At 38.6% G+C, this 25,443-nt stretch overlaps 4 protein-coding genes and 1 long non-coding RNA gene across 5 annotated transcripts in view; 4 read left to right on the top strand and 1 right to left on the bottom strand.

Moving 5' to 3' along the window:
• Nucleotides 1-1,697: 1,697 nt before the first annotated feature.
• On the top strand, nt 1,698-6,292 carry LOC111322626 (uncharacterized). Its single transcript, XM_088726350.1, has 5 exons — nt 1,698-3,917; nt 4,333-4,404; nt 4,847-4,918; nt 5,473-5,544; nt 5,705-6,292. The coding sequence occupies exons 1-5, from the start codon at nt 3,820-3,822 to the stop codon at nt 5,778-5,780; spliced, it is 390 nt and encodes a 129-aa protein (XP_088582476.1). The 5' UTR covers nt 1,698-3,819; the 3' UTR covers nt 5,781-6,292.
• Nucleotides 6,293-6,326: 34 nt separating this feature from the next.
• The window catches only part of LOC148743408 (G protein-coupled receptor GRL101-like), a 169,644-nt gene continuing 150,527 nt past the window's right edge, over nt 6,327-25,443 (top strand). Inside the window, exon 1 of the mRNA XM_088726341.1 lies at nt 6,327-6,392. The gene's annotated coding sequence lies outside the window, so the exon portion shown is untranslated. The remainder of the gene's footprint in view (nt 6,393-25,443) is intronic.
• LOC148743424 (G protein-coupled receptor GRL101-like) lies at nt 6,747-11,631 on the top strand. The gene is made up of 10 exons (XM_088726344.1): nt 6,747-6,939; nt 7,100-7,171; nt 7,254-7,325; nt 7,579-8,530; nt 8,759-8,840; nt 9,021-9,056; nt 9,175-9,234; nt 9,544-9,612; nt 9,808-9,867; nt 10,007-11,631. Coding segments are annotated over exons 1-10 (1,470 nt in total). The 5' UTR covers nt 6,747-6,937; the 3' UTR covers nt 10,072-11,631.
• LOC148743423 (uncharacterized) lies at nt 14,019-15,913 on the bottom strand. The gene is made up of 2 exons (XM_088751218.1): nt 14,974-15,913; nt 14,019-14,740 (listed from the first exon to the last, which is right to left on the bottom strand). Exons 1-2 carry the CDS (start codon nt 15,911-15,913, stop codon nt 14,019-14,021), a joined length of 1,662 nt encoding a protein of 553 aa, XP_088607344.1.
• Nucleotides 16,390-18,138, top strand: LOC148743422 (uncharacterized). The gene is made up of 2 exons (XR_015995048.1): nt 16,390-17,176; nt 17,705-18,138. It is a non-coding gene; the product is annotated as an uncharacterized LOC148743422 (long non-coding RNA).

The following is a 25,443-nucleotide window of genomic DNA, read 5'->3' as shown; positions in this document are numbered from 1 at the left end:
AGCCATAAAGAAAGTGAGACGGGTGGGACGGGTCACAGATAGACGGTATTGGACAGAAGAGAACAACCCACCTTAGTTTATTTGAGTATCTTCTTAATTAAATAAATATTCATCTTCTACATCTCGGGGGTCTTCCTTTTGTTAACCCCATTTACTATTGCCTTGATAACTCTAAGCGTTGTTGTTATGAAAGAGGTGGAGAGGTGGAGAGATGCAAAGACATACTATTTACAAGATAAGACAAGAAATAAGTAGAATAACTGTGTGGGAAAAAATGCAAAGCGAAAGGTACGAGCAGGACACTATGTGATGCGCCTGCCCAAGAAACTGAAGTTTTAAAAATTGAAATATACGCATCTAAAGAAACAAAGAAATAGAATTACGGATGGTGATATGGGCAATTCCAGGGGATGAACCACGAACGCACCAAGTCCACAACAAAAATTGATATTAAAAAGGGCTTATACTTGTTTTATAAAATTATTTAAAGAACCCTCAAGCGTTCCCGGCTCAGCTTTAGATGGGCCACGCACTTTAAATCTTATTTTATACCAGTATCACAGTCAAATGCGAACAGGATTTATAAATTTCCATGTATTGACAATAGACCGTTTGAAAACTTGCAGGTGGTTTAAAAGCAACCAGCTGAACAATTTGTCAGGCGATGTTTTTTCCCAATTAGTCAAGCTGCAGTGGCTGTAAGTAAAATATCGTCTGTACAAATGCTTTATATCAACTTTTGCAACACTTACTCCCAGCACTTCCCCCCTGTTCCCTTTTTTCCTTACCCTATTGATATTCCTCAGTTTTCGAACCTTATATCCACTAAGATTCGTTTTTGTTTGCCTTTCATTCAAGAAAACAGAGAGTTTTATGGATGTTACAGAAGGCAAATTTTATTTGTTTTGTTTTCCATAACTTTATCTCAGCCACATTTTCTTCAGGCTTAATTCATGGCGAGGAAAACAGGGCTGGGGATGGTGTTTAAACCAACTGTTGTATTTGATTGATGAGTCAAGCTACAGCCGCTCTAATTACAAAACTTCATTTTCGTGACAGCATTGTACAACTCTTAAATATACGCTTGGCGCTTAAGTTATAAAGAACATTATAAAGAATATTGCTTCTCCACACTCGCCGTCAAGATGTGCTCAAAATCTCATTATTTGCTGAATATGAGCGAATATGTCTTTATGTTAAATGAGTGTCGTCAACCACAAGGCGAGTGACATAGGGTCAGGTTCATTTGTAAAGTAGCATTGTGGAATAATCCTACATCGATCATATCAGAATTATAGCAAAAGCGTCCGTTTCACCTGAACATAATTAACACGGATAAACTGTCAATTTGACTGAAAGAAATGTTCGCTACAGAAAAACTACACAAGAGTTAACACTTTTAACTGAATTCAGGAAAATATCTTCTCGTAGGAATTTGGGTAAAAACCAGATAAAGGAGCTACCACCTGGAGTATTCAATAACAACTCAGAGTTGGTCGGACTGTAAATAATTGAGATTCATTCCTTTGTTGAAATTGCTAAGAGTTTTATCAAAGTATTTACTAGATATCATCAAGAAGGTCCTCAAGCTTAGTGGGTGTAGTCAGCTATAAAGAAAAGTGAAAGGGTCGTAGATGGACAGTAATGGACAGAAGAAAATGACATACTTTAGTTTATTAAAGTATTCTGTCAATTAAATAAATACCTTCTTAGATATGTCGGGGTCTTCCTTTAGTTGACCCCATTCTCTCTTTCCTTGATAACTTTGCTTTATTTGTATAAGTGTGGCTGGTATGAAAGGTGGGGAGAAGCGAAAACATACCTTTTACAAGATAAGAAGAAATAGGTAGGGTAACAGTATGGGAAAAGAAATAAAATTAAAGATGGTGACATAGACAGTACCATGAGATGGACCACGAACAAACCAAGTCTACAACAAAAATTGATATAAAAAAAGGACTTAATTAATTTATAGAATGATTTAAAGAACCTTCATGCGTTCCCTCAGCTTAAGATGGGCCTCGTGCTTCACGTTTCTTTGTACGTCAGTATCTCAATCAAACGCGAACAGGATTAATAAATTTCCACGTATTAGTAATACGTAGTTTAAAACTTACAGGCTTTTATACGACAACAACATCAAGAACTTGAAAGGCGATATATTTTCCCAATTAGTCAAGCTACAGTGGCTGTAAGTGAAAAGTCGTCTGTACAAGTGATTTATATCAACTTTTGCAACACTTACTCCCAGCACTACCCCCTTCCCTCTTTCACAAGTGATATTCCCCAATCTTGGATCCTTATATCCACTGAGACTAGTCTTCGCTTGAATTTCACTCAACAAAAAAGAGTGTTTAATTGATGTTCCCGAAGGCAGATATAATTTGTTTGTTCATAAAGTCGAACCAGAAAACACTGAAAAGAAAACGTCCTACACAGCAAATGATTGACACTGGTAAGTTGGTTTACTTAATTAGAACAAACCTTAAATCCAGAGTAAAATCCTGTTCCGTCTAGTTTCTTAGCTTCTGTAGGTAATAAAAGTTTAAGATAACAAAGATCATTTTTCATTTTTTTTCATTTACTTAAGTCAACCAAATTCTCCCCAAGCTTCATTCATGGTGAGGAAAACAGGGTCGTGGGTGGCTTTTAAGCTAGTTGTGGTATTTGATTGATTGGTCAAGCTACAGCCGCTCTTAGTGCAAAACTTCACTTTCGTGACAACATTTTATAACGTGGTAGAAAAGGATAAAGTAGCTATTGACAAGAGTTAGTTTAAATCATCGCGTGCTCCGAGGAGACTCACAGCAACCTCGAGTCAAAAATGAATGTACGCTCAAAACTGACAGTTTGGATGAATCAAACTTGCATTAGTGGCAGTGAAGAACTGAAGAGGGCAACTTCTCCTCTTTAAATAGTAGTTGTATAGAATATTTTAAAGGTTACTTTAATCCAGGCTCGTGATCGAGATGTGTTCAAATTCCCATTATTTGTTGGATATGAGCGATATGTCTCCATGTTCAAAGAGTGTGATCGACACTGAGGCGAATAACATAGAATTAGGTTCGCTTGTAAATTAGCATCTTGGAATGATCTTATATCGGTCATATCAGTATTATTGCAAGAGCGGTTCTTTTATCTCGACATGAAACGAATAAACTGTAAATCCAACGGGAAAAAAAAAGGTTTGCCACAGCGACAATACATAAGGGGTAAAACTTTCATCTGAAGACATGGAAATATCTTCTCGTAGGGAGTTAGGTAACAACCAGATAAAGGAGCTACCACCTGGAGTCCTTAATAACAATTCCGAGTTGATCAAACTGTAAGTAACTGATACTCGTGCCTCTGTTCATAATGCTAAGAGTTTAATCGATTTATTTGCTAGATATGATCAAGAAGGTCCTCAAGCTTGGTGGGTGTAGTCGGCCATAAAGAAAGTGAAAGGGGCTGCGACGGTTTTTAGATGGACAGTATTGGACAGAAGATAGTAACATAACTTCATTAAAGCATCCTCTTAGTTTGATTAGTGATCATATTGTTATTTATGTTGATGGTTCTCGCTTTTTAAACCCCGTTCTGTATTCCCTTGATAACTTTGTTTATTTGTAGTAGCGTAGCCGGTATGAAAAGGAGAAGTGGATCTCTAGAGATGGATCACGAACAAACCAGGTCCACATCAAATACTGATATAAAAAATTTATTTTTACTTATTTTTCAAACATTTTTTGAAATAACCCGCAAGCGTACCCTCTCCTTCTCTCTACGCCAGTATCTCAGTCGAACTCAACGAGGATTTATACATTTCCACATATTGAAATGACAAAGCTTTTAAAAACCTGCAGGTTTTTATACGGCAATAAGATAAAGAATTTGGGAGGCGATCTATTTTCCCAATTGGTCATGCTGCAGCGACTGTAAGTGAAAGTCGTCCTCTCATATAAACTATTTGTCATATAAACACATTGTCTTCTAATGGTTCATATTTATCCAGCGGATTTTTTAATCCTTAAATACCTGTGTTACACATAACCGATAAAGGTCGCCTATAATCAATGATCATGATTGGCCAATATAAGAAAAGTGGTCCATAAGATTAGCTCCCTCAAAAGACAAGCCTCATGTGAAATATTTCTTTGGAAAATTAGAACAAGGGTCGTTTTAATCCCGAATAAATCACTTTGGAACTCAGAAGTTGTTATTCCTAAATTCTAAACTAAAGAGAGCCTATCAGTCCGATGAGTTTTTTCAGCCAGTTCAAAGTGATTAAAGTGTAGTAATTAAGTTTGAAAGTAATTGTAACAACTTTTAAACTCTTTTTCTCCTATACAGACAACTTGACAACAATAACCTAGAAGAGTTGCCAGAGGGTTTGTTCGATGGTTTAAGAGGACTGAAACGCTTGTGAGTTAATTAAAGGAAAACCTCAATGTACAAAATGAAAATAGTTAAGATCTTTTGTGGAACAGTTCGGATCTATGAAAACTGAAGATGGAGAAACTAATGTGTGTTTTAGAAAAAAAAAAGGAAAAGGCAAAAATGTTGCTGTAAGAGATCATATACCGTGTGACGTGCTAATTGGATGAATGGGCAAAATGATGCGCAGCAAGAATGTCTCCAATTACTAATCCATTAATAACAGCATAGTGGCACTCTACGACAAAAATAAAAACTTTTTTGCAAGCGATCTGCCACAGACCTATCAAATTACCAGAAATCAAGTTCAACAAAGTGTTGGGCTGGTATTGGGTATCTGAAATCAGGTTGAAAACTCGACATAAAGAGACGATGTAACGAAAATTAACTGTGAAAGGCACTGACCTATTATATCTTAACTTTTAATCAGATGGCTACAACAAAACGAAATTGAAAAGCTACCCAAAGACGTGTTCAAAGATTTGACTAATTTGAATGAGCTGTGAGTATATGGGTAATGAAATATTAGGTCTTTATATTGTATTTACTTTTAATCCATTTTGCGCTACTCCCGACATGGGAATAGTAACGAAGTGACCATGTCATACTCGTAATCCTGTTACGAGTATTCAGTGAATAACCTGGTCACTGATTGAAACAGACGACCATTTCGAAAGGGCTGTTCCTGGTTTTGAATTCCGCTCTGACCATTACGTGGAGCTGTTTCTTGGTGGTCCTGGGTTCCAGTGCTCGATCCCGTTTTCCGGTCTCAATCAATTGGAATTGATAGCATTTTACATTAAATTATTAGCTTCAGGATGCTTGGAAAAGCTCCTGAAAACCAACCGGACAAGTGTAATGTACTTCTAATTTAAAAACGTGATGGTTACATAGCATATAACAAAGTTCTGATTCAAATTTAGCGCTAGAGTTCCTCAACAAGATACAAGTGGACTGTTTTCCCAGTCCTGTTTTGACTTTCTATGCGAAAAACATACCAGGTGACGTTATTTTGTTTCTGAAAGTTCTAATGGAATGATATGTTATACCTTTCAGGGATCTATCTAATAACAAAGTCGAGTCTCTGCCACAAGAAGTATTTAGCAATCTATCAAATCTCACAAACCTGTAAGTCACCAAACAAGATGTCTTAGATCTTAGTATACCATTTGTCATCAAAATCTAAAGGAAAGGATTGCTTTGCTGTTAAACACCAATTGCGTTTTTTCTTTTGCTATACACTTACAAGAATCATTTCAGCGTTCTGCTAACTGTTCTATTATCGCAGGATTTTATCGAACAACCGAATTAAAGAATTACCAACATCGATATTTGTTAATCTGACCCAGCTCAGGACATTGTGAGTAGTGATGAATAGTTTGAATTATTGATTGGTTGTTAGTTATTTTTTAATCGATTAATTGATTTATGAACTTGGAAAATTAAACACTTAAGCCAATTAAAAAAAATGCTAAATGTAAATTATGAAAACAAAAATTGGTTAGTTAGACTTTCCTAGAACTGCTCTCAAATTCGACAATTTTAGAGCTATGTGAAGTCAAAGAAAGATCAACTTAATCGTCAAGTATTGCTCTTATTTTTTACTTTCATTCAGGACGAATCTTAAATCTTGTGTCATTCTCCCAATCGATTGAATACAAAATTAAAACTAACTGCAACTCGGTCAGTCGCTTTTGCTCGCACTTGAAGTCGGTTGCTTATTCTGGTATCTGCACTTAGAGTGCTCTGGATTTGTTGCGATTAGTTTGGCTTTGGTTTTCGGGCACTTACTGGAAAGGCACTCTATATACTTACCAGCCTTAAAAGATTCAACTTTCAAATTGAAAAAAAAAAAGAGAAGGCAAAAACTGCCATGAATAGTTATATGATTGGCAATTTAACAAAAAAGTGGAGAAGAACAAGTTAAAGAAGCTCCATCCTGAACAATTTTGGGGACTGACAAAGGTACACGACCTGTAAGTATTTCTTGTATATTTAAGTAGTTTTGGTATCTAGTTTTTAGGTTTGAATTTGTTATTACGCTGATTTGTATGATCCAGCCTGACTGACGGATTTTTTCCTCATTGCAGTTGCCTGCAAAATACGCTGGGATCGATCACGTTTTCAAATTATGGACATTTAAGGCCCTAGGTTATAACGTCTCAATGTTTCTGCAGAATTTCTGAAATAAATGCTTGTGGAGGGTCTGTGGAGATAACTGGAGAACGTGCCTTAAGGTTACGGTGATGATGGAAGGGGATAGGTCGAGTTAGAAATAAGGACTGGGATTTTTCGAATATCTTGGGAATTAGTGGTAAAGTTTATGCAATGATGATGTTTCATTTGAAATGACCAAAAACTGCAAAAAACCAATTTGATTACATTAAAAATTGTTTTAAATTATTTTCCTTGTTATGAAAACAGTGAAAACAGTTTTCCTTTTTTCACTAGCTATTTATCGGAAAACGAGCTCGAATGTTTGCCAACTGGAATTTTCAAAGATCTGAGCGAGCTTTTGATAATGTAAGTAGGCAATGAATCATATGGTGATTAATTTCATCGAAGTGGTATCTTTGTATCTTCTACCAATCGCACTTTTTGGTTTTAAATCCACACATCAATGCTGAAAGATGGTATCATTGCTTTTGCGCTGACTGATTTTTTTTATCTTCACCTCTGTCAGGGAAATCTTTGGAAACAAATTGACTGAAGTTTCCATCGACAACTTCAAAGAAATTAAACAGTTGAAAATTCTGTGAGTGTTAACTTAATCAAATGACAATCAAGATGTAAAAGGCGCTTTCTATGTAGTGAATGCTTCCCGATACAATTTTCAGATATATGCATTACAACCAGATGAAGGAGATTCCAAATGGATTTTTTGAAGTGCTGAAGGACATACTGCGAGTGTAAGGTTTTCATATGATTAAAACTTCAATTTATAGTCTATGAGAAAAGCTAAATATTGTGAGTAGGCAGCGTCTGGGGTACTTTAATTTAAATGATATTAAACAGAGCGCTCCGGACAAATGGTTTGTCGTTTCTTTCCTCAACCCAATATCTGTTTATTTCAGGAAAGAGGTTTTGATTAGCCCGTCTCGGACTCTGATTATAGGCTATAAACTTTTAATTATTACAATGACATGTGTTTTGTAACTGCAGGAGTTTTGACTTGAATTTGATGTGTTGCCATATGCACAAGCAGGACCCTGACTGTGCTTTCATATACAACGATGACTTCGCTAACTGTGGGAGCATGTTCAAGAGCCCAACCCCGAGGAAGAGCATCTGGGCAATCGGCTCCCTTTCCCTGGCTGGGTCTGTGTTTGTCATTACATGGCGTTCAATCTTTAAGGATGCAAACACGGTGCAGTCAATCATGTTATTGCACTTGGCAGTCTCCGATGGTTTGATGGGAGCTTACCTAATCACACTTGGTGTCAAAGATCTGTCGTGGAGAGGAGAGTATTACTTACATGACTTTCAGTGGAGGTCTGGCGTAGCTTGCCAAATAACTTCTTTGTTATCAAGTGAGGTCTCCCTGATGCTGATGGCTTTGATATCTGCAGACCGACTCAAGAACGTTGTGTTCCCGTTCAGAGGTGGAGTACTGTCTCGTAGGATGACCCACACCCTTTGCACCATCATATGGCTCGTCGGCTTTCTCCTGGCATTCTTCCCAATGTTTGGCCTGAGATACTTCGAAGATTTGAAAACATATCACAATTACTATGGGAAAAGTGTTGTTTGCCTTCCCTTGCAGCTCTCTCCTGACAAAACTGCAGGTTGGGAGTACTCTGTTTCTGTATTTGTTGGCCTCAATTTCTTCCTCTTCATATTCATCACAGCTGCATACCTCGGCATATTCATAAGCAGAGTGTGGGTTAAAAATCAATCAGCCAATACAAGGAGGGAGACAGGTCTTGCCAAAAGAGTATTCTTCATCATCTTCACTGATTGTCTCTGCTGGATACCAATCATCGTATTTGGTCTGAGGTCGCTTTTGGAGGAGAATTTCAAACCACCAGGAGATCTGGCTGTGTGGATTGCCGTCTTTGCTCTGCCCATCAATTCAGTGATAAACCCGATTCTTTACACATTAACAACACCAAAGGTATATAATAACATTTCTTTATCACCTTTGAAATCTAAATAATTTGAGGGAGAACTCGGTGGTTTACTGGCTAATAAACTGTGCTCGTTAATGCACTGTATGGGTTTCTTGGTTAGACATTAGTATAGTAACTTTTCATGTTTTGCCACCTTTCACCTTCTAACAATTAATAAGGGGAAATGGTCAGTTAATGAATGTCATTATAGGCTAGTTTCCTTTCCTCTCCAGGTGCAAGAGTATTTGGGAGGCAAAGTAGCAAAGCTGAGAAGCTTCTTACGCAGCCTTTTTCACTGCAGTGAAGAGCAAGAGGGTAGTTATGCTTCTTTTCCCATTCTTTGTATTACAAGTTTAAAGAATAGAATCATGAAGGTTGTTCTTATTAGCGAAGCTTTCTTTCTGAGACTGGCACCATTTTTTAGATAGATGTCATATTGCTGTAGTATTAGTCTATTGATTTACTAATACCTTATTTTATAAAAACAACTCCAAGATCCACAAGAAATTGAGGACAACGGGCCACAAGAAGGTAACAGCATTTTACTGAGTTCTTTGTGCCACTGCACTTTCCTCAAGAAACATTTCCATGTACATTTTTATCTTTATGACGTTATCCTCCAGTTCGCTTTTTATCTCTGTCTCTTTAGATGAGCAACAAGGAGAGGCCATAGAAATGCAGGTTCTTGGATTTCCACAACCACAACAAGGTGTTTAACCTTGAATTTTTTATATAGTGACCCAAACGAAGTAGATATCAATTGAAGGTCTCTTGAATTAAAACACCGAACTGTTTTTTTTTTTGGAAAAAAACAACTCAAAGAACTTTAGCGAAGAAATGCAACAAGGCTCATCAAGATAGAACTTCAGGAGCATTTTCACATTGTTTTTAAGTTGTCGTTCGCTACAACTACTTTTTGCATCTAATTACTATTATGTTCATCACTTGTCTCGAAATCGCCTGTCTTCTCAGTACATGATTATACTCTTTCGCTCTTCCTTTTTATCCATTGATCAAGACGAGCAAGACAAACAAGAGCAGCATGGCGAAGATCAAGTTAGAATTGAAGAACAATCTCGCCAAGAAAGTATGTAATGATCTCATTATTATTTTTAACATTGTTACTAAAATCATTTTTGTTATTTACAATGTTTATATCAATACCAAGATCATTGACTCTATTCAAAAACTTGCCTTACATGCAATTGAAAAAGCTGTCTCTGTTTTGCTTTTGCTGTCACATGAAGGGCCTTTTCACTCATTTATTTTTCTGTGTACTTAGATCAGCAAGCAGCTGAAATCATGGAAGTTCAGGCTTTGGGACTGCCACCTCAGGAGCAAGGTTCTTCACAACTTCTCTATTTCTATTCGTTGAACAACAGCATAAATATGAACGATTCATTCTGTGATGGCTTTTCCACCATATTCTTAGTATTATTTTGGTTTCTTTTAATTTTTTCCCCTTCGACATTCTTTTGAAGAAGATCACAGAGGAGAGGAAGATGATGTTGAAGAAGATGCCTTGGAATATGATACAAAACTGTAATTATTGGTCGATGGAAGGATATGAAGCTAAGAACAGCTCAACCCAATCCCCTTTAGATCTCTCTAATCATTCTATTAATTACGAGACTGATGTGACATGGATATTACGTCTAGTTTATAGCGCTGTTAATTCTAGTCACCTGCTCGCTGTGTGACACATTGAAATTGGAAGGTAAGGTGATCTGATAATCAGGACTGATAGTTTTGGAATATATTTATCCCTTTCATCTACCTAGCTAGATTTTTCTTCTTGCAGTACACCATTGAACACTCAAGAAAGAGCAGATGCAATATCATCAACAAACTGCTAACTGCAGAGAGAAAAATCATATTCATGACATTTTGGTCGAAAACAGTTTATCTAAAGCAGGGATAGCTTCCTACCTTTCTTGATCAGGTCACGGAAAACTTTTTTTCAAGGCTGATCATTTCATGAAAATGTGATTCTGTTTGATATCACTGTACTACTGATTCAATCGGTTGTTCTCCATGTTTTAAACCGAGAAACGTATCCTTCCTTGACAGAAAATGATAATAGATGATAGAAATATTAATTAGAAAGAACAGTAAAAATTGTATTTACATTTGATCATAAATCTTAGTAAACCTTTCAATACTTTATAAATGAGTGGTCCAGCGGTCAGTGCGCTGGACTCTGGGTCGGATGGCCCGGTTTCAAGTCCTGGCTGGGGCACTACGTTGTGTCCTTAAGCAAGTCGCTTCACTCACATTGCTTCGTCTTCTCGGATAAGACGTAAAGCCGTAGGTTCCGTCTCCTGCAGGGCTAGGGATAGGAGACGTTAATTTCCCACGCACGAGATTACTGTCTAATGAATGTCCTCCCCTGGGGTGGGATGGGTGGGAAGGTGAGATCGTTACATGGACTGAAGCGGCTGCCAGAGGCACCTGATAAAATACTGACGTCCGATCTAAACCTTAACAACAACATGTAATATTACCGTAATTCTATCTATGATTGTAAAGCGCTATTGATCAGCACATGTAAATATGAGCTGTATAAATTGGTAACATTATTGTTATTATTATTATTAAACCTGTCGGGTAAATATGACGATCTTGAGTAGACCCAGAGCTGCTCTGGAGAATCCTTTTTTAAGCCGTGTATATGCTTACTGGAAAGAATATACACCATCCACCTAGTGTATCTTCTACATGACTAAAACCGCTAAAAATTGCTTATAAATAAACCTTTACTACAAATATTGTTATCGATCTTATGATTTACTAATTCAGTTACCGATAATAATGCAGCGAATAGTTTCTAACATAATTTTTCAGTCGGCAAGGATGAAAAAGTATGAAGAAAGTAGCGGTGCAGCTAATACAGCGAAGTAACCTTGCTACTTTGCAGTAGGATTGTTCACATTACCCATTGTCTTCACTTCTATATGACTTTTCTGTCTCCTTTACGAGTTAAGATTAAAATGCCTATTTAAGTTAGTTTGCCTTTAAGTGCAGGTCATAGTTAGTAGTATAGTTACTGAGGAGTAGCAAAAAGCAAAAATCAGTTGAAGCTATTAAAGTCAATATCAGTGATGCATTAAGTGTTTTTTTGTGTACTTTGCCTAAAGCGAAACGGAGAAAGGCATCATTTATAATCCAGGAAAATGTTGAGGGTAAATCAAAAACTCTTCTAGTTCCTTTTCTATTTGCAACCGTCTTAGTTCCTTTTCCTTTCCTAGAAATTCCATTTCAGCCCGCAATTTTGCGGCCTTAGCTGCCGCATTGACAAGGGCGAGAGAGAGATGCTTTATGGACGAGGAACTTACTGTCGACTTGCCAGACGCCTTTGACTTTCTGCTGTGACCCGATTTAACAGATGGCGCCCAACTAGCCGAATTTCTTTCAAACGTATGGATGCGTTCGCAAAGTCTACTCTGACACTCAAAAAATTCTCGATCTCGGATATCGAACCATTGATACGAAGCTTCCCTTATCTCTTTTGATGTTAACAAGTCGTCATACTCCTTGTGAGCGTCATTGAATTCGTCCTTTAAATGATCGTGATAAAATCTCTCTCCCTCTAACTGTTCTATTTCAGTCTCTGGTGAGTCGCGTAAAACAAGGATCTTTTGCATCTGTTCCTTAAGTTTCTTATAAGCAGTATGTCGATTCGCGAGTTTAATTTTCAAAAGAAAAGCAAATCCCTTTTCCGTCATTTTTCTTATACGACCAGTTCCTTTCGAGGTTTCGAAATCGGATGTCTGTATGCCTGTCACGCTTTTGGGTGGTCTCCTGGCTTGTGGCGGCACTTCAATGTCCGAATCTGGTGAACCGTGGAATGTAGGTGCGCTAACTGTGCTCAATGTTTTGCCAGGAAAGACGGGTTTTCAAAGATAAAAGCGAAGTTCAGCGACAATTCATAACCAATGGTGGAATGATGCGACGATATTTTACTGTAGCTTTGCGACGACCAAAAATCTAAATTCTCAAGTTCAAGGGCGTGTCGCTCCAAAACGCGCTTAACGAGGTGTTTGGGACTATTTTACTGATCGAAATGACAAACCAAAGTTGACTGTTTGCACGAATCTTTATTCTTGAAAGGCAATCGACCACGAACCACAATCAACGACGAAAATAACGATTATTCTCACAGTCAATCAATCTATCTAACGATCGATCGTAAACTGAAACAACAATACAATGAAGTTCTATCAATCTAATGAAAAGCCGCGGAATACATAATCAAAGAGTCGCATGTCAAATACTGGGCTCTAACGTCTACAACGAGATTAACAATAAAAGTAAAACAGAGCAAAACTTCCGAAACAAATTAAAAGAATTTTGGTGGCTGATAAACAGCCCATTGTTCTATCTAAATGAGGGGCGTTCACTGACGAATTGGCACGAATTTGGCCTTTAAATCTTAAATCCGTAGAGATTATCGCAATATTTGTTTGTATATTGTCGCCCAACACTGAAAAGACTGGAAAGGAAAAACAAAGTTACAAAGGTACTCGATATCGGTCCCGCTTGTGCCAGAGGTTGAGAAAACGAAAGGGTGAAAATTTACCAAGACTATTCAAAACTTACGAAGAACTGATTAAAGGGACGCTAAACTTGCTTTTTATATGCGCGTGATGACGCTGAAAGGTCCGATTACAAAACCAATAGAAATACAGAAAAACAGATAACCATTGTAACCGTGTGGCTATCTAAGATCATTCTGAAATTAGTGAACTAATCAATAATCAATCAAAAAAATGAGCCTTCTGGCTAATGTCCTTAACAGTTATTAAAAACATCGAAACTGGAGAAGCTATTATCAGGCACAGATTTACAGATACAATTTCATAACTTTACAATCCTATTAAAATATGAAGCTTCAAATGTAGAGGTTTTGCAAATAGGGGTTTTTAAGTTGTAGGAATTACTAAGCCTAGTACGGCCATGAGTTACAAAAGAAACGAGTTCATGGCGATTTAGATCGATTTGTCCATACAAGCATTTATAATAAAACGTTATATTCTTAAGCTTTCTATCATATGCTAGTGGTAGCAAATCCAGTCTAATAAGTCTTTCCTTATAAGACATTTCTTCAATGCGAGACCGCAGAATCCATCTGGTGGCTCTTCTCTACACGCGCTCAATCTTGCCTTGTAGGTAGCTATGACTGGGAGACCACACTTGCGTTCTATAGCAAAGTTGCGATTTAACAAGGGACAAATATAATGTCCGTCTGACTGCCACGTTTGTCAAAAGTGGGCAAGTACGCTTTGGAAGACCAAGTAACTTATTCACTTTCGACACGATAACATTAATATGTTTGACCCATGAAAGAGTGCAAGTGACAACGATCCCTGGGTCATTCTCTTCAGCCACACGACTGAGTTGCACGTTGTTAAGGGTGTAATTGTAATGTGCTGATTGTTTCTTGCGTGTGACTGTCAGGAATTTACGTTTGGAGATGTTAAATTTGATGTCATTTTATCGCGTCCATTCATCCATATTTGAGAAGGTGGTGTGCATAACTTCGCAATCGTGAACGCCCTTAACAGCACCAAAGATCTTAGAATCGTCAGCATAAAGCGCGGTCTTTACTTCGCCATTTGCAGCGTCAGGTTGGTCTTTAATAAAAATACCAAACATGAGCGGACCCCGGAGACTCCCTTGGGGCACTCCAGAGGTGACAGGGGCCCATTTTGACGAAGCACCTTCAAGAACTACTCGTTGAAAACGGCCAGAAAGATAATTATTAAGCCATGATAGCAAATTGCCAGAGACTCCGTACGCGTTCAGTTTAGCAGGCAGAATGTTGTGGTCCACACTGTCAAAAGCCTTTGCAAAATCCAAGTAGATCACATCTGTCTGTATGTTCTTATCTACATTTAGCCCGACATCATGGAGAACCGAAAGTAACTGAGTCACACATGATCGATTTTTTAAAAAACCTTGCTGAAGATCAGTTTTCAAGCTCTTTAGATGTTCATAAAGGTGATTGAGGACACAGCGTTCGAGAACTTTGCTAGCAATCGGTAACAATGATATCGGACGATAGTGTTCAGCTAGTTCCTTGTAGTCCTTTTTGTGGATTGGTACAATATCAGCAGTTTTCCATTCACTTGGGAGTTTGGCGCTACCAAGCGACGGATTGAAAATAGCGCAAAGACTTGGTGCGATTTGATTACTGCATTCTTTGAGATGGCGAGCTGAAATTCCGTCGGAATCACTTCCTTTCTAGGTGTCCAGGTTTTTCAGTTGGTGACGCACTTCATCAACAGACACCTCGACTTCTCAGAGTTGTAGATGGGAAATGCAAATTTCAGCAATGATTTTATCTGAGGCAGGCCGAAAGGCACTGGAGAAATACTTGTTCAAAAGCTCAGCTTTGTCTACCGGATTTTAGCTGTCTCGCCCTTCTAGGAGATTATAGTCTGCACACCAGATTTGATGCCCAGGAACGTCTTGTGGTAACTCCAAAACAACTTTGGATTATCTTTAAAACTAGACTCCATCTTGGCCAAATACAATCGATGTTTTGCCCGTTTCAACATCTTGGTTTGCTGGCTTAGCGTCCAGAGCTTTTGTTTACGCTCAGGCGTTTTACTTTTCCTGTATTGCTTTAACGCAGCGTACTTTTTTCGGATCAGGCGGCGCACTTCGGTATCTATCGAAGATGGAGAATTTTTGTCACGCACAGTTTTTATCGGGATGTGGTCTTTGACCGCTGACAAAAACAAATCCTTCCAGTTTGCCCAATGCTCGTCAATATCTACGGAGGCGGCTAAAGTGAAGGGGACGTTTGCAAGGGAATCCCTCAAGTCGTTAAAGCTGCCATTCTCGTAATCGAACACAGAGCGCTTAGCGCCCCTTGTACGTTTGAATTTGTATCGGATCTTAAATTCGACGACATAGTTATCGGGGGGAAATTTATCCTCTCGTGGATGATATACCATGACCTCCTCGATGACCTCCGGGCAATTAAAGAGTAATAGGTCAAGTTTGTTTCCCGCTATGTGCTGCTGTAATATTGTGATTTTGCATATTTTAGTTGTAGGTGTGTCATCGCCTGCTAGTGGAACAAATGCTTTCAGGCTTCGAGCATTTAAATAAAGAACATGTAAACAATCTTTTAAGCGGTCCCGATCAGGGTTAGAGGAGGTGTCCATGAAAATAGACAAATCTATGCTGTGGTAAAAGTCAGGTAGCGAGCAACAGATGTAACCATGTTTCGTCCAGTTCGCTTGTTCACGTCGAAGGACTCGACGCAGATAAAATATACGGTACTGGGTAGCTGCTGTGTGAGAAGAAAGCAGTTGCCGAACAGATGAACATGCATTAGCACTAGGGTTAGCCGAGTCTTTGAAAGAAGTAGAAACCATTAGGAACTAGGATGACAGGAGCAAGACTACTCGCGTGAGCGCCATCTTGTTCGTTGCTCGTGCGGCGATTATCGAGGCAGTTTAAGGCTTATTGTGAAGGCCAAGGGTTTCATCAAGATATCCTAAGAAACCATTTTATCTTAAGGAAAAAACTGTCGTCTCTCTTGAATATCCTGTCGTTTAAACTAACTGTTGTATTTGATTTATGAGTCAGGCTATAGCCGCTCTAATTACAAACTTGCACTGTAAAACTCTTAAATATACGCATGGTGCTCCAACAGTGGCATTGTTTATTGTTAAAATGACGATAAAAATAGCCATTGACAAGAGTTACTTTATACCATCACGTGCTCCGAGGAGACTTACGGCAACTTCAAGTCGAGCGTTTGTTTTACCCGGACATAACAGGAATGAACTGTAAACTTGACAGAAAAAAAGGTTCGCTACTGCAAAAATATACAAGATTTAACCCCTTTAAACAAGGACCCTGACTATAAAAGGGATAGCTCCTCCCCTGTCTTGTAACGCAATCTTTGCTTCCATGGCTAATCGAAGATGGCTGACTAATAGAAGGTGAAGGGGGAAAAAGAGATTTGTACACGAAGACCGATATCCTTGTCTTGTTTCAATTGATTTCCACTTGAAAATGTTTTTATTGACGATTAAAAAGGGACGAATGGAGAAATACTGATCTTCATTTGCAAAACTCATAAATTAGGCTATCGGAATTTGAATTTCGCGCTCCTAACGGCTCCTCCTATCGCGAGATGGTCGTACTGGCCCTTTGACTCCCCTCCGTTTGCCTCAACTTCTTGAGCCGTCGATATCATTGACTAGAGGATCTCAGTACTGTGACATGCTCAGAGAGAGTGGTTTTCATGTACATATATGTACATTTATGTACATGTATGTAAATGTGTGTACGTGTATGTTGCGACATAACTCATCTTCCACTTCGAATTGATTCATTTTACGGTTGCTACAGTCGCGCACTAACTAGTCTTTAGCTTTAAAATTGCATTTTATTTTGCCATGGCGGATTTTCCATCAAAAAAAGCCAATATAGCGGCGCGAGGTCTACGAGTCCGTTATACACTGGAGCTGGCGGTCGAACCCGCAATGGAAGAGCGATTGGAAAGCGTGAAGACAAGAATTCAGCGGTTGAAGGAACGCCTTCATTTAGCGAGTCGAACACCGATGGCAAATGTTATTTTGATGGAACGACTCTTAGACTTATTCGAATGGTCTGAACAAAGAGGTATGGTAAGTGAAAGTCACTCCTCTTTGTTTACATCTTGCTCGTTCGCTTAGGCTTCTCATCTCGCCAGCGACGCGGCCACCCAAACCGACATAAACGGGTCCAATGTTTTATCGCACGTTTTGAGTTATGGGGAGAAGAAGCCTCAAAAAAGGAAAAAAAATAGAGCGAAGTTCGAGAATAGGTCCCTTTGAAAGGAACATAGTTTTCTAAGTATTTTGACACGGCACTATGTAGGATATTTTTTGCCTGAACATTTAAGACGCGCGTTGCAACGAGAAGCCTATTTCACTAGCTACTTATGAAAAGGTCGAGGTTTTCAATAGTTCTTGAGGCCCGTTCAGGCAATATAGCCGATGATAATTTGTTTTCCATCGGATTTCAGTCAACCAGAAATGTTTCCAATCCGTGACCGAAATTATTTTATATGAGCACCCACGGGATTCGTATTTCAACACCACATATTCCGTTGGAGAAATGGCGCGCGATTCAAATAAAAATTCTATCCAACGTGATCTCTTGTTTAATTGCAGAGGAGTTCTTGTATAAGTGTCACATGAAATCCCGTAGACAAAACGTCGAAGAAACTAACTACTTTATTACAACAATATAAAACCGCTATGAGAAGAGGATTTTTGTGAAAGATAATAAAGGTCATAAAAGCTAGTCCTCACCGCTAGCCCTCTGGCCGTTTGCCTTCCTTACAGAAATGACATCGCAAGCGGGTGTACATTCCCTGGAGCCAACTGAGTGGAGCCGATCATCTTTTCTTTGCCGTAAACGAAAATGGCAAAATTCGTAGAAGTTTGAGATATGCACTGGCTGCAAGTGACCTTTCGGTTACAATAGTTTTGCCGATATCGCACGGTCACGGACTGGTTGATGTCGACAGTTCGGTGTCAGGGGTGAAATGACTGACGGCTTGCCCAGGGCAAAAGTCCTTTTATAGTCAGGGTCCTTGTTTAACTGAAATCAAGGAAATATCTTCTCGTATGAATTTGGTTAACAACCAGATAAAGGAGCTACCAACAGGAGTCTTCAATAGCAACTCCAAGTTGGTCGGACTGTAAGTAACTGATCTTCATTCCTCTGTTGATAGTACTAAGAGTTTTATCTCATTATTTACTAGATATGATCAAGAAGGTCCTCCAGCTTAGTGGGTGTGGTCAGCCATAAAGAAAGTGAAAGGGGCTGGGACGGGTCGTAGATGGACAGTATTGAATAGAAGAGAATAACAGACCTTAGTTTATTAAAGTATCCTCTCAATTAAATAAGGTGTCATCTTCTTATATATGTCAAGGGTCTTCCTTTTGTTACCACCATTCTCTATTGCCTTAACTTTGCTCTAGTTGTTTAAGCGTGACTGGTATGAAAGGAGAGGTGGAGAGAAGCATAGACATACTTTTTTCAAGATAAGAAGAAATAAGAAGGGTAACTGTATGGGAAAAAATCCAAAGGGAACACTATATGACGCGCCCACCCAAGCGCCCACCCAGGGGAATTGAGGGTTTAAAATTTACAAATATATGGATATAAAGAAGCAAAGAAATGAAATTAAAGATGGTGATATAGACAATCCCATGAGATGGACCACCAACAAACCAGGTCCACAACAAAAATTGATATTAAAAAGGATATACTGATTTATAAAATGGTTTAAAGAACCTTCAAGCGTTCCCTCAGCTTAAGACGGACCTTACACTTCGCGTTTCTTTGTACGTCAGTATCTCAATCAAACGCGAACAGGATTTATACATTTCTGCGTATAAGTAACACTTAGTTTTAAAACCTACAGGCTTTTATACGGCAACAAGATCGAGAATTTACAAGGCGAAGTATTTTCCCAATTAGTCAAGCTTCTGTGGCTTTAAGTGAAAAGTTGTCTGTACAAATGATTTATATAAACTTTTGTAACACTTACTTCCAGGACTTTCCATCCCCCTCCCTCTTTCCCAAGTGACATTCCTCCCAATTTTGGAACCTTATATCCACTAACATTAGTCTTCGTTTGAATTCGATTCAAGAAAAGAGAGTTTTGTGGATGTTACGGAAGGCAAATATAATTTAATTGGTCATAAAGTCGTACCAGAGAACACTCAAAGGAAAACATCCCATGCAGCAACTGATTGACACCTGAAAGCTGGTTTATTTACTTAGAACAAACCTTACCTCCAGTGTAAAATCCTTTTTCGTTTAGTTTCTTAGTTTCTGTAAGTAATAAAAGTTTAAGATTACAAAGATGATGTTTTCATTTTTTTTCATTTACTTAAAGCAGTCACATTTTCTTCACACTTTATTCATGGCGAGGAAAACAGGGTCGAGGATGGTTTTTAAGCTAATTGTGGTAATTGATTTATTGGTCAAGCTATAGCCGCTCTAAGTGCAAAACTTCACTTTCGGGACAAAATTTTACAACTCTTCAATATACGCATGGTGTACTGATAGCGGCATAGTTTTTATAATACCTGCTGGAAAAGGATAATAATAGATATTGACAAGTGTTAGTTTATATCATCACGTGCTCCGAGGAGACTCACAGCAACCTCGAGTCAAAAATGAACGTACGCTGAAAACTGACTGTTTGAATGAATCAAACTTGCATTAGTGGCAGTAAAGAACTGAAGAGGGTAACTTCTCCTCTTTAAATAGTGGTTGTATAGAATATTTTAAGAGTCAATTTTATCCTGGCTCGTGATCGAGATGTGCTCAAAGTCCTGTTATTTGTTGAATATGAACGAATATGTCTTCATGTTTAACAACTGTGATCGACACCAAAGCGAGTAACATAGAGTTAGGTTCGCTTGTAAATTAGCATCTTGGAGTGATCATATATCGGTCATATCAATATTATTGCAAAGGCGGTTGTTTTACCTGGACATGACACGAATAAAATGTAAATCCGACAGAAAAAAAGGTTCGCCACAGCGACAATACAGTAAGAGGTGACTTTCAACTGAAATCAAGAAAATATCTTCCTGTAGGAAGTTGGGTATCAACCAGATAACTGAGCTACCACCAAGGTGATCAGATTGTAAGTAACTGGTACTCATGCCTCTGTTGATAGCACTAAGAGTTTGATCTTAACATTTATTAGATATGATGAAGAAGGTCCTCAAGCTTAGTGGGAGTAGTCAGCCATAGAGAAAGTAAAAGGAGTGGGACGGTTTGTAGATGGACAGTATTGGACAGAAGAGAGTGAAATACTTTCATTAAAGCATCCTCTCAGTTTAATTAATGATCATATTCTTATAGATGTCGGTGGTTCTCGCTTTTTAAACCCCATTCCCTATTCTCTTAATAACTTTGTTAAATTTGTATAAGTATAGCTGGTATGAAAAGGAGAGGTGAAGGGAAGCGAAAAAGAGATTGATAAATGAGGAATTACTATTTACAGATTAAGAAGAAATAAGTAGATTAACTAAGGGAAACGGAACCCTAAAGGAAAAGGCGCGAACTGGACACTAAGACCTTGGCGAGATTTGAGGTTTTAAAAATACACTCATTTACAGATATAAAGAAACTAAGAACTAAAATTAACGACGGTGACATGGACAATACCATGAGACGGGCCCCGAACAAACTAGGTCCACATCATTACTGATGTAAAAAAAGGACTTGGACTTGTTTTTTGAAAATGATTTAATATAACCCGCTAGACCTCCCTCCTCGCAGTCCGCATTTCTCTTTGCGCCAGCATCTCAGGTAAACGCGAAGAGGATTTATGCATTTCCACGTATTGGAATTAAAAAGATTTAAAAGCTTAAAGGCGATCATATGGCAAGAAGATCAAGAATTTGCGAGGTGATTTTTTTTCCCAACTATTCAAGCTGCAATGGCTGTAAGTGAAAGTCGTCCTCTCATATTATTAGTAGTATTGACAACACACTTTATCATCTAGTAGTGCATGTTCCATTTCATCGAATGGATTCTCAACACTTAATTGAGTGTCCCTGTCTGAGTAAGTGTTCCAGGAGTCAAAAGTGGTGGTCTACCGATTTGGCTGAGACTTGGCACAAAAGTTGAGTGTGATAAGATATTTCAAGACCCACTTTGGCTCACTTCTCTAACTGTTTGTTCTGGAGTTTCAGGGGGGGTCCCATTTGTGGCCTATGGAGCACCAAAAATTCATCCTTGTAGGTGGCATTTTGAAAGTGTTATAAAACTCCATTGGTAAATAGACCCTTCCACGGTTTCAGCGGCCATATTGGTTGGGGGTCAAACAAAACCTCGTTGCGTAGCAACGAGCCATAGAATCTCTTATGATAAGAAGACGGGTATCGCTACCCTCGTTTAATTTTTGCTTCGTTCAGGAACAAGAATTAATATTCATCGCTGAAAAAGAGAAGACATTAATTAAGGTGAGTGACTTTTTCTCCTCTTGGCGAAAAACCTTATGGGAACATTCGGATCGATTTCCTTTGGACATGACCTCGCGGCCGACATAATGCCAGAAGGTCAGAGTATGCTTTTTCGAATGAATTTTTATTATTAAGTAACTTAATTGGGCAGAGGAAAAATTGAAATAAATGTGTTTACGTTCTCTTAAAACCTTTTCGTCCAGACAGGCTAACATAATCTTGAAAAACCATTAACTCGGCATAGAGAAACCATTGCTTAGTTGGATTTTGGAGATAGGTGTTCTGTCGGCTGCTGTAACAGCAATAGAAGATATGCGAAAAAATGGGTCATCCACTCACATGTACAGAAGTTATCGTTCCACAAGCCCAAGCAATCGTTTATTGAAGCATAGTCTCGACAGGTTCAGAAGGAAAGAAAAGATTTCTCAATAGGAAAGCCAATGGAGAGTGTTTTCGTCTGCTCCAATCATTTTCGATACGGGAAGCCTTCAGTAAGCAACCCAATACCTACTCTTTTTTTGACTCCTTTTGAGCATTCAAATACTTAGTCACCCAAAAAGCTGCGTCGATTAGAGTATCAAAAGGAGACTGCAACGTCAGCTGTAACCAAGTCAGTTGTACATGCCGGCCCATCAAAAGTAATACCGGTTGATAATAACGATATACCCGCAAGTGACGAACTGATGAAAAGTGAAGATGATTCCCCATGGTTAACACTGTGTACAGCCTCTGCACAAATAACCAGAGATGCTGATGTTCGACTCTATACTGGCATGCAAAATACAGATGCTTTTATTTCAGAACCTTATTTGAATACTTACTACCTAAAGCTAAGAATATCATTTACTGGAAAAGGGACAAGCAAACTGAGGCAGAGAAGCCCAAAAGGTACTCTGATAAGACCATGGATGAGTTCTCAAATTTCAGGAAACCTGGCCCCTAAAGGAAACTAAAACTTGAGCAGGAACTTTTACTGGTAATGATGAGGCTTCGCTTAGCTTTGTCTGTTGTGGATCTGGCATTCCGATTTGCAATATCAGACACTGTTGTCAGTTCAATTTTTATCTGCTGGATAAAGCTAATGACCTATGAGCTCTCATGGCTTATCAGGTGGCCCTCTAAGGAGCACACAAAGAAAGTGCTACCAAAGTGCTTCGAAAAATAGTACTCTAAAGTTCGGTGCATTATTGACTGTTCAGAAGTATTTATTAGAACACCATCAAGCTCAGAGATACAGGCTATTTGTTGGTCAGACGATAAGCACCATTGCACATTTAAGTTTTTGATTGGAATAACTCCTAATGGATGAATTTCTTTTGTGTCTGATTGCTATGGGGGGTAGAGCATCAGACAAATTTATTGTCATGGACAGTAGGTTCATGAACCACCTTGAGCCATTTGACCAAGTTATGGCCGACAGAGGCTTCAAGATTCGTGATGACTTGGCCATGTATTAGGCTACCTTGGCCATTCCACCAAGTATTGTGGGGTACTTCCAAATGCAATCACAAGATGTGTTAGAAACATCAAGGATGGCAAATGTGCGCATTTAGGTAGAGCAGGCAATAGGCAGGGTCAAACACTTCAAGATTTTAAGTCATATAATGCCAATGAGCTGCCTGCCCTTGTGTGATGACATCTTCATCACATTCTGTAGCCTATCCAATCCTCTTCCTCCCCTATGTGAGTAATATATATTAAAGAGAACCAAAAATACTGGTGCCTGTATTCTCGCTAGACAGTCTTGCAGTTACATGTAAAAGTTGAAACTGTTGTGCCCATTCACTTCATGTAAATTAAGCAGAGAGCTGTTCAGTTGCTAGGAAATATCCACCATAACTTTTAGATACCTATATAATTTGAAAAAATTAAACAAAAAGGACTAGAGCTATATTGCTGATTTCTGTCTTACATATTAAATGCAAAGACTAGCAAAAACTAACGATAAAAACCGACGTTTAACAAGTTCGATTGTTTGGTGAACGAAATGCTTTTCATCAGAGACTTAAAACCCACTCTGAACGTGCAAAGCGATTCAATTCGCGCAAAAGTATTTGTTTAATTAGCTCGTAACATATTTATGCTAATTTAGTGTTACACCTTGCCACAAACTTCATTTTTTATTTCTCCTTGACAATGGCGTCATGATGACACCGAAACGTCGGTTTTTATCGTTAGTTTTTGCTAGTCTTTGCATTTCTAAATCTTTATTGATACATATTAAATGACAGTGATTAATTTATTTGATTGATTTAAGCTGTCTGCAAGAATAACATAGCCAGTGAAGTTTTCCTGGTTCAGTAGTGAGCTCTTTACATTCCCTGTGATACCACAGCTCACACTGATCCCAGCATACACTATTTTCACCATCCTTCTCAATATCAACAGGTTCCAAGCCCAGGCATTTACATTTTGGACAATAAAAGATACCTACTAAGGCCAGCAAAGCCTTAACAACATAACCTTTGTAAAAGAAAACTAAATTCTGCTCAAGTGTTTGATAAAAAACCTCATCTGGCAGAACTACTTCCACTAAAGGTTCACCTACTTGTGTCCACACAACAAAATACCCCTTACAGCAATTTGATAGGACAATTTCCCCTTGTAATTGGGTGTGATACTTATATCCCTTGTTCAGACATACTATACCACTATCCATCCGTAAAAACTCGGTTCGATTCCAGGCATCAAGAACCTTTCACCTTTAATGCTGTATGGACATTTGCAATTTACAATAAATGTTCCACAGCAATCACAGGTGCCAATAGCATCAGGACCTGACCCAATGTAAGGGAGATCCATTTTTACAAATAAGCCAGCCTAAAAAATCTGCACGTTGGTGTGCTTAGGTCCCTCTGTTTTTACAAAAGCATCTAATGCATCCTTCTCATTAGCTCGCCCCCACTGCATAGCTGGAACATTATTTAGGGACTGGTGATGAACAATTCTGGCAATAAGGGGTTTGGTCTTGACCACCTTTTTGCATCCAGCTATCAGTGTCTTCACTTTGGTATGAACCTCATGAAGTTTTGAGGCGGCAATCCTTCCTTTCCTTTGCTACACCCATTCTGTACATTGGCTTTGAGCCGTAGAGACCTTTTCCATGGAATCACACTGATTCTGGCTAAAGTGAAGTGACTCAAGAAAGCCTATCACCATGGTTACTTCCCCTTCTCCCTTGTGTATTGAGGCAAATTTCTCTGCAACTTGGTTCAGTGGAAGAGGTAAGTCTTGTGCATCATGACTATCTTTTTCCTCTTCGACAGCCTTAAAAATCACGGACTTATTAGTAAAATTTTTCCATTTTGCAAGAAATCTATTTTTGCTTTCTTCAATGACAGCACGTTCACACTCTCTGCGAGGATCAAAAGTTTTCTTTAAATCTGAGTTGATTTCCCTCCTTTCTTGGGTTTTTTTGTTGTGTGAATCAGTTCTTATTTTCAAGTCTTTGATTTTCTTAGGCTCAACCTCTCTGAAGGTGCATTCAATCCATCTGTATGGTACAGATGTATATGAAGGATTGGTGAAGCCTATAGAAACTGCATGCTCCACTTTGTACAAAAGTGCCATAACATGATTGCAACTTGGGAGTAGCCTGTTGTACAACTACACCAGGCAGACAGGACAACCCCTCACCCCCGATTTGTATCAATGGCTACCCACACCTCCCGTGCCTCATCTCTTACTCGTTGGGATGGTGTATCTTTGCACTTTAAAATGCACTCTCCGGTTGTAACAAATGTGTGTGAATACACCGTACCCACGAATCAACCGGCAAAGTAGAAACAGCCTTTACAAAGCTTGTACTTCCCTACATAATCCGAGTCAAATTATTTCTTTGACAAAATAAAAGAAAACACTATCCCAAGGTCTAAAGCTGGCCATGTTGTCATATCGTTTCTCCAATCATATTC

This window comes from Stylophora pistillata, chromosome 1 (genome assembly GCF_964205215.1).
Source record: "Stylophora pistillata chromosome 1, jaStyPist1.2, whole genome shotgun sequence".
NCBI lineage: Eukaryota > Metazoa > Cnidaria > Anthozoa > Scleractinia > Pocilloporidae > Stylophora > Stylophora pistillata.
Note: the sequence above shows the minus strand (reverse complement) of the source record. Positions and strands in the feature narration are given on the sequence as shown.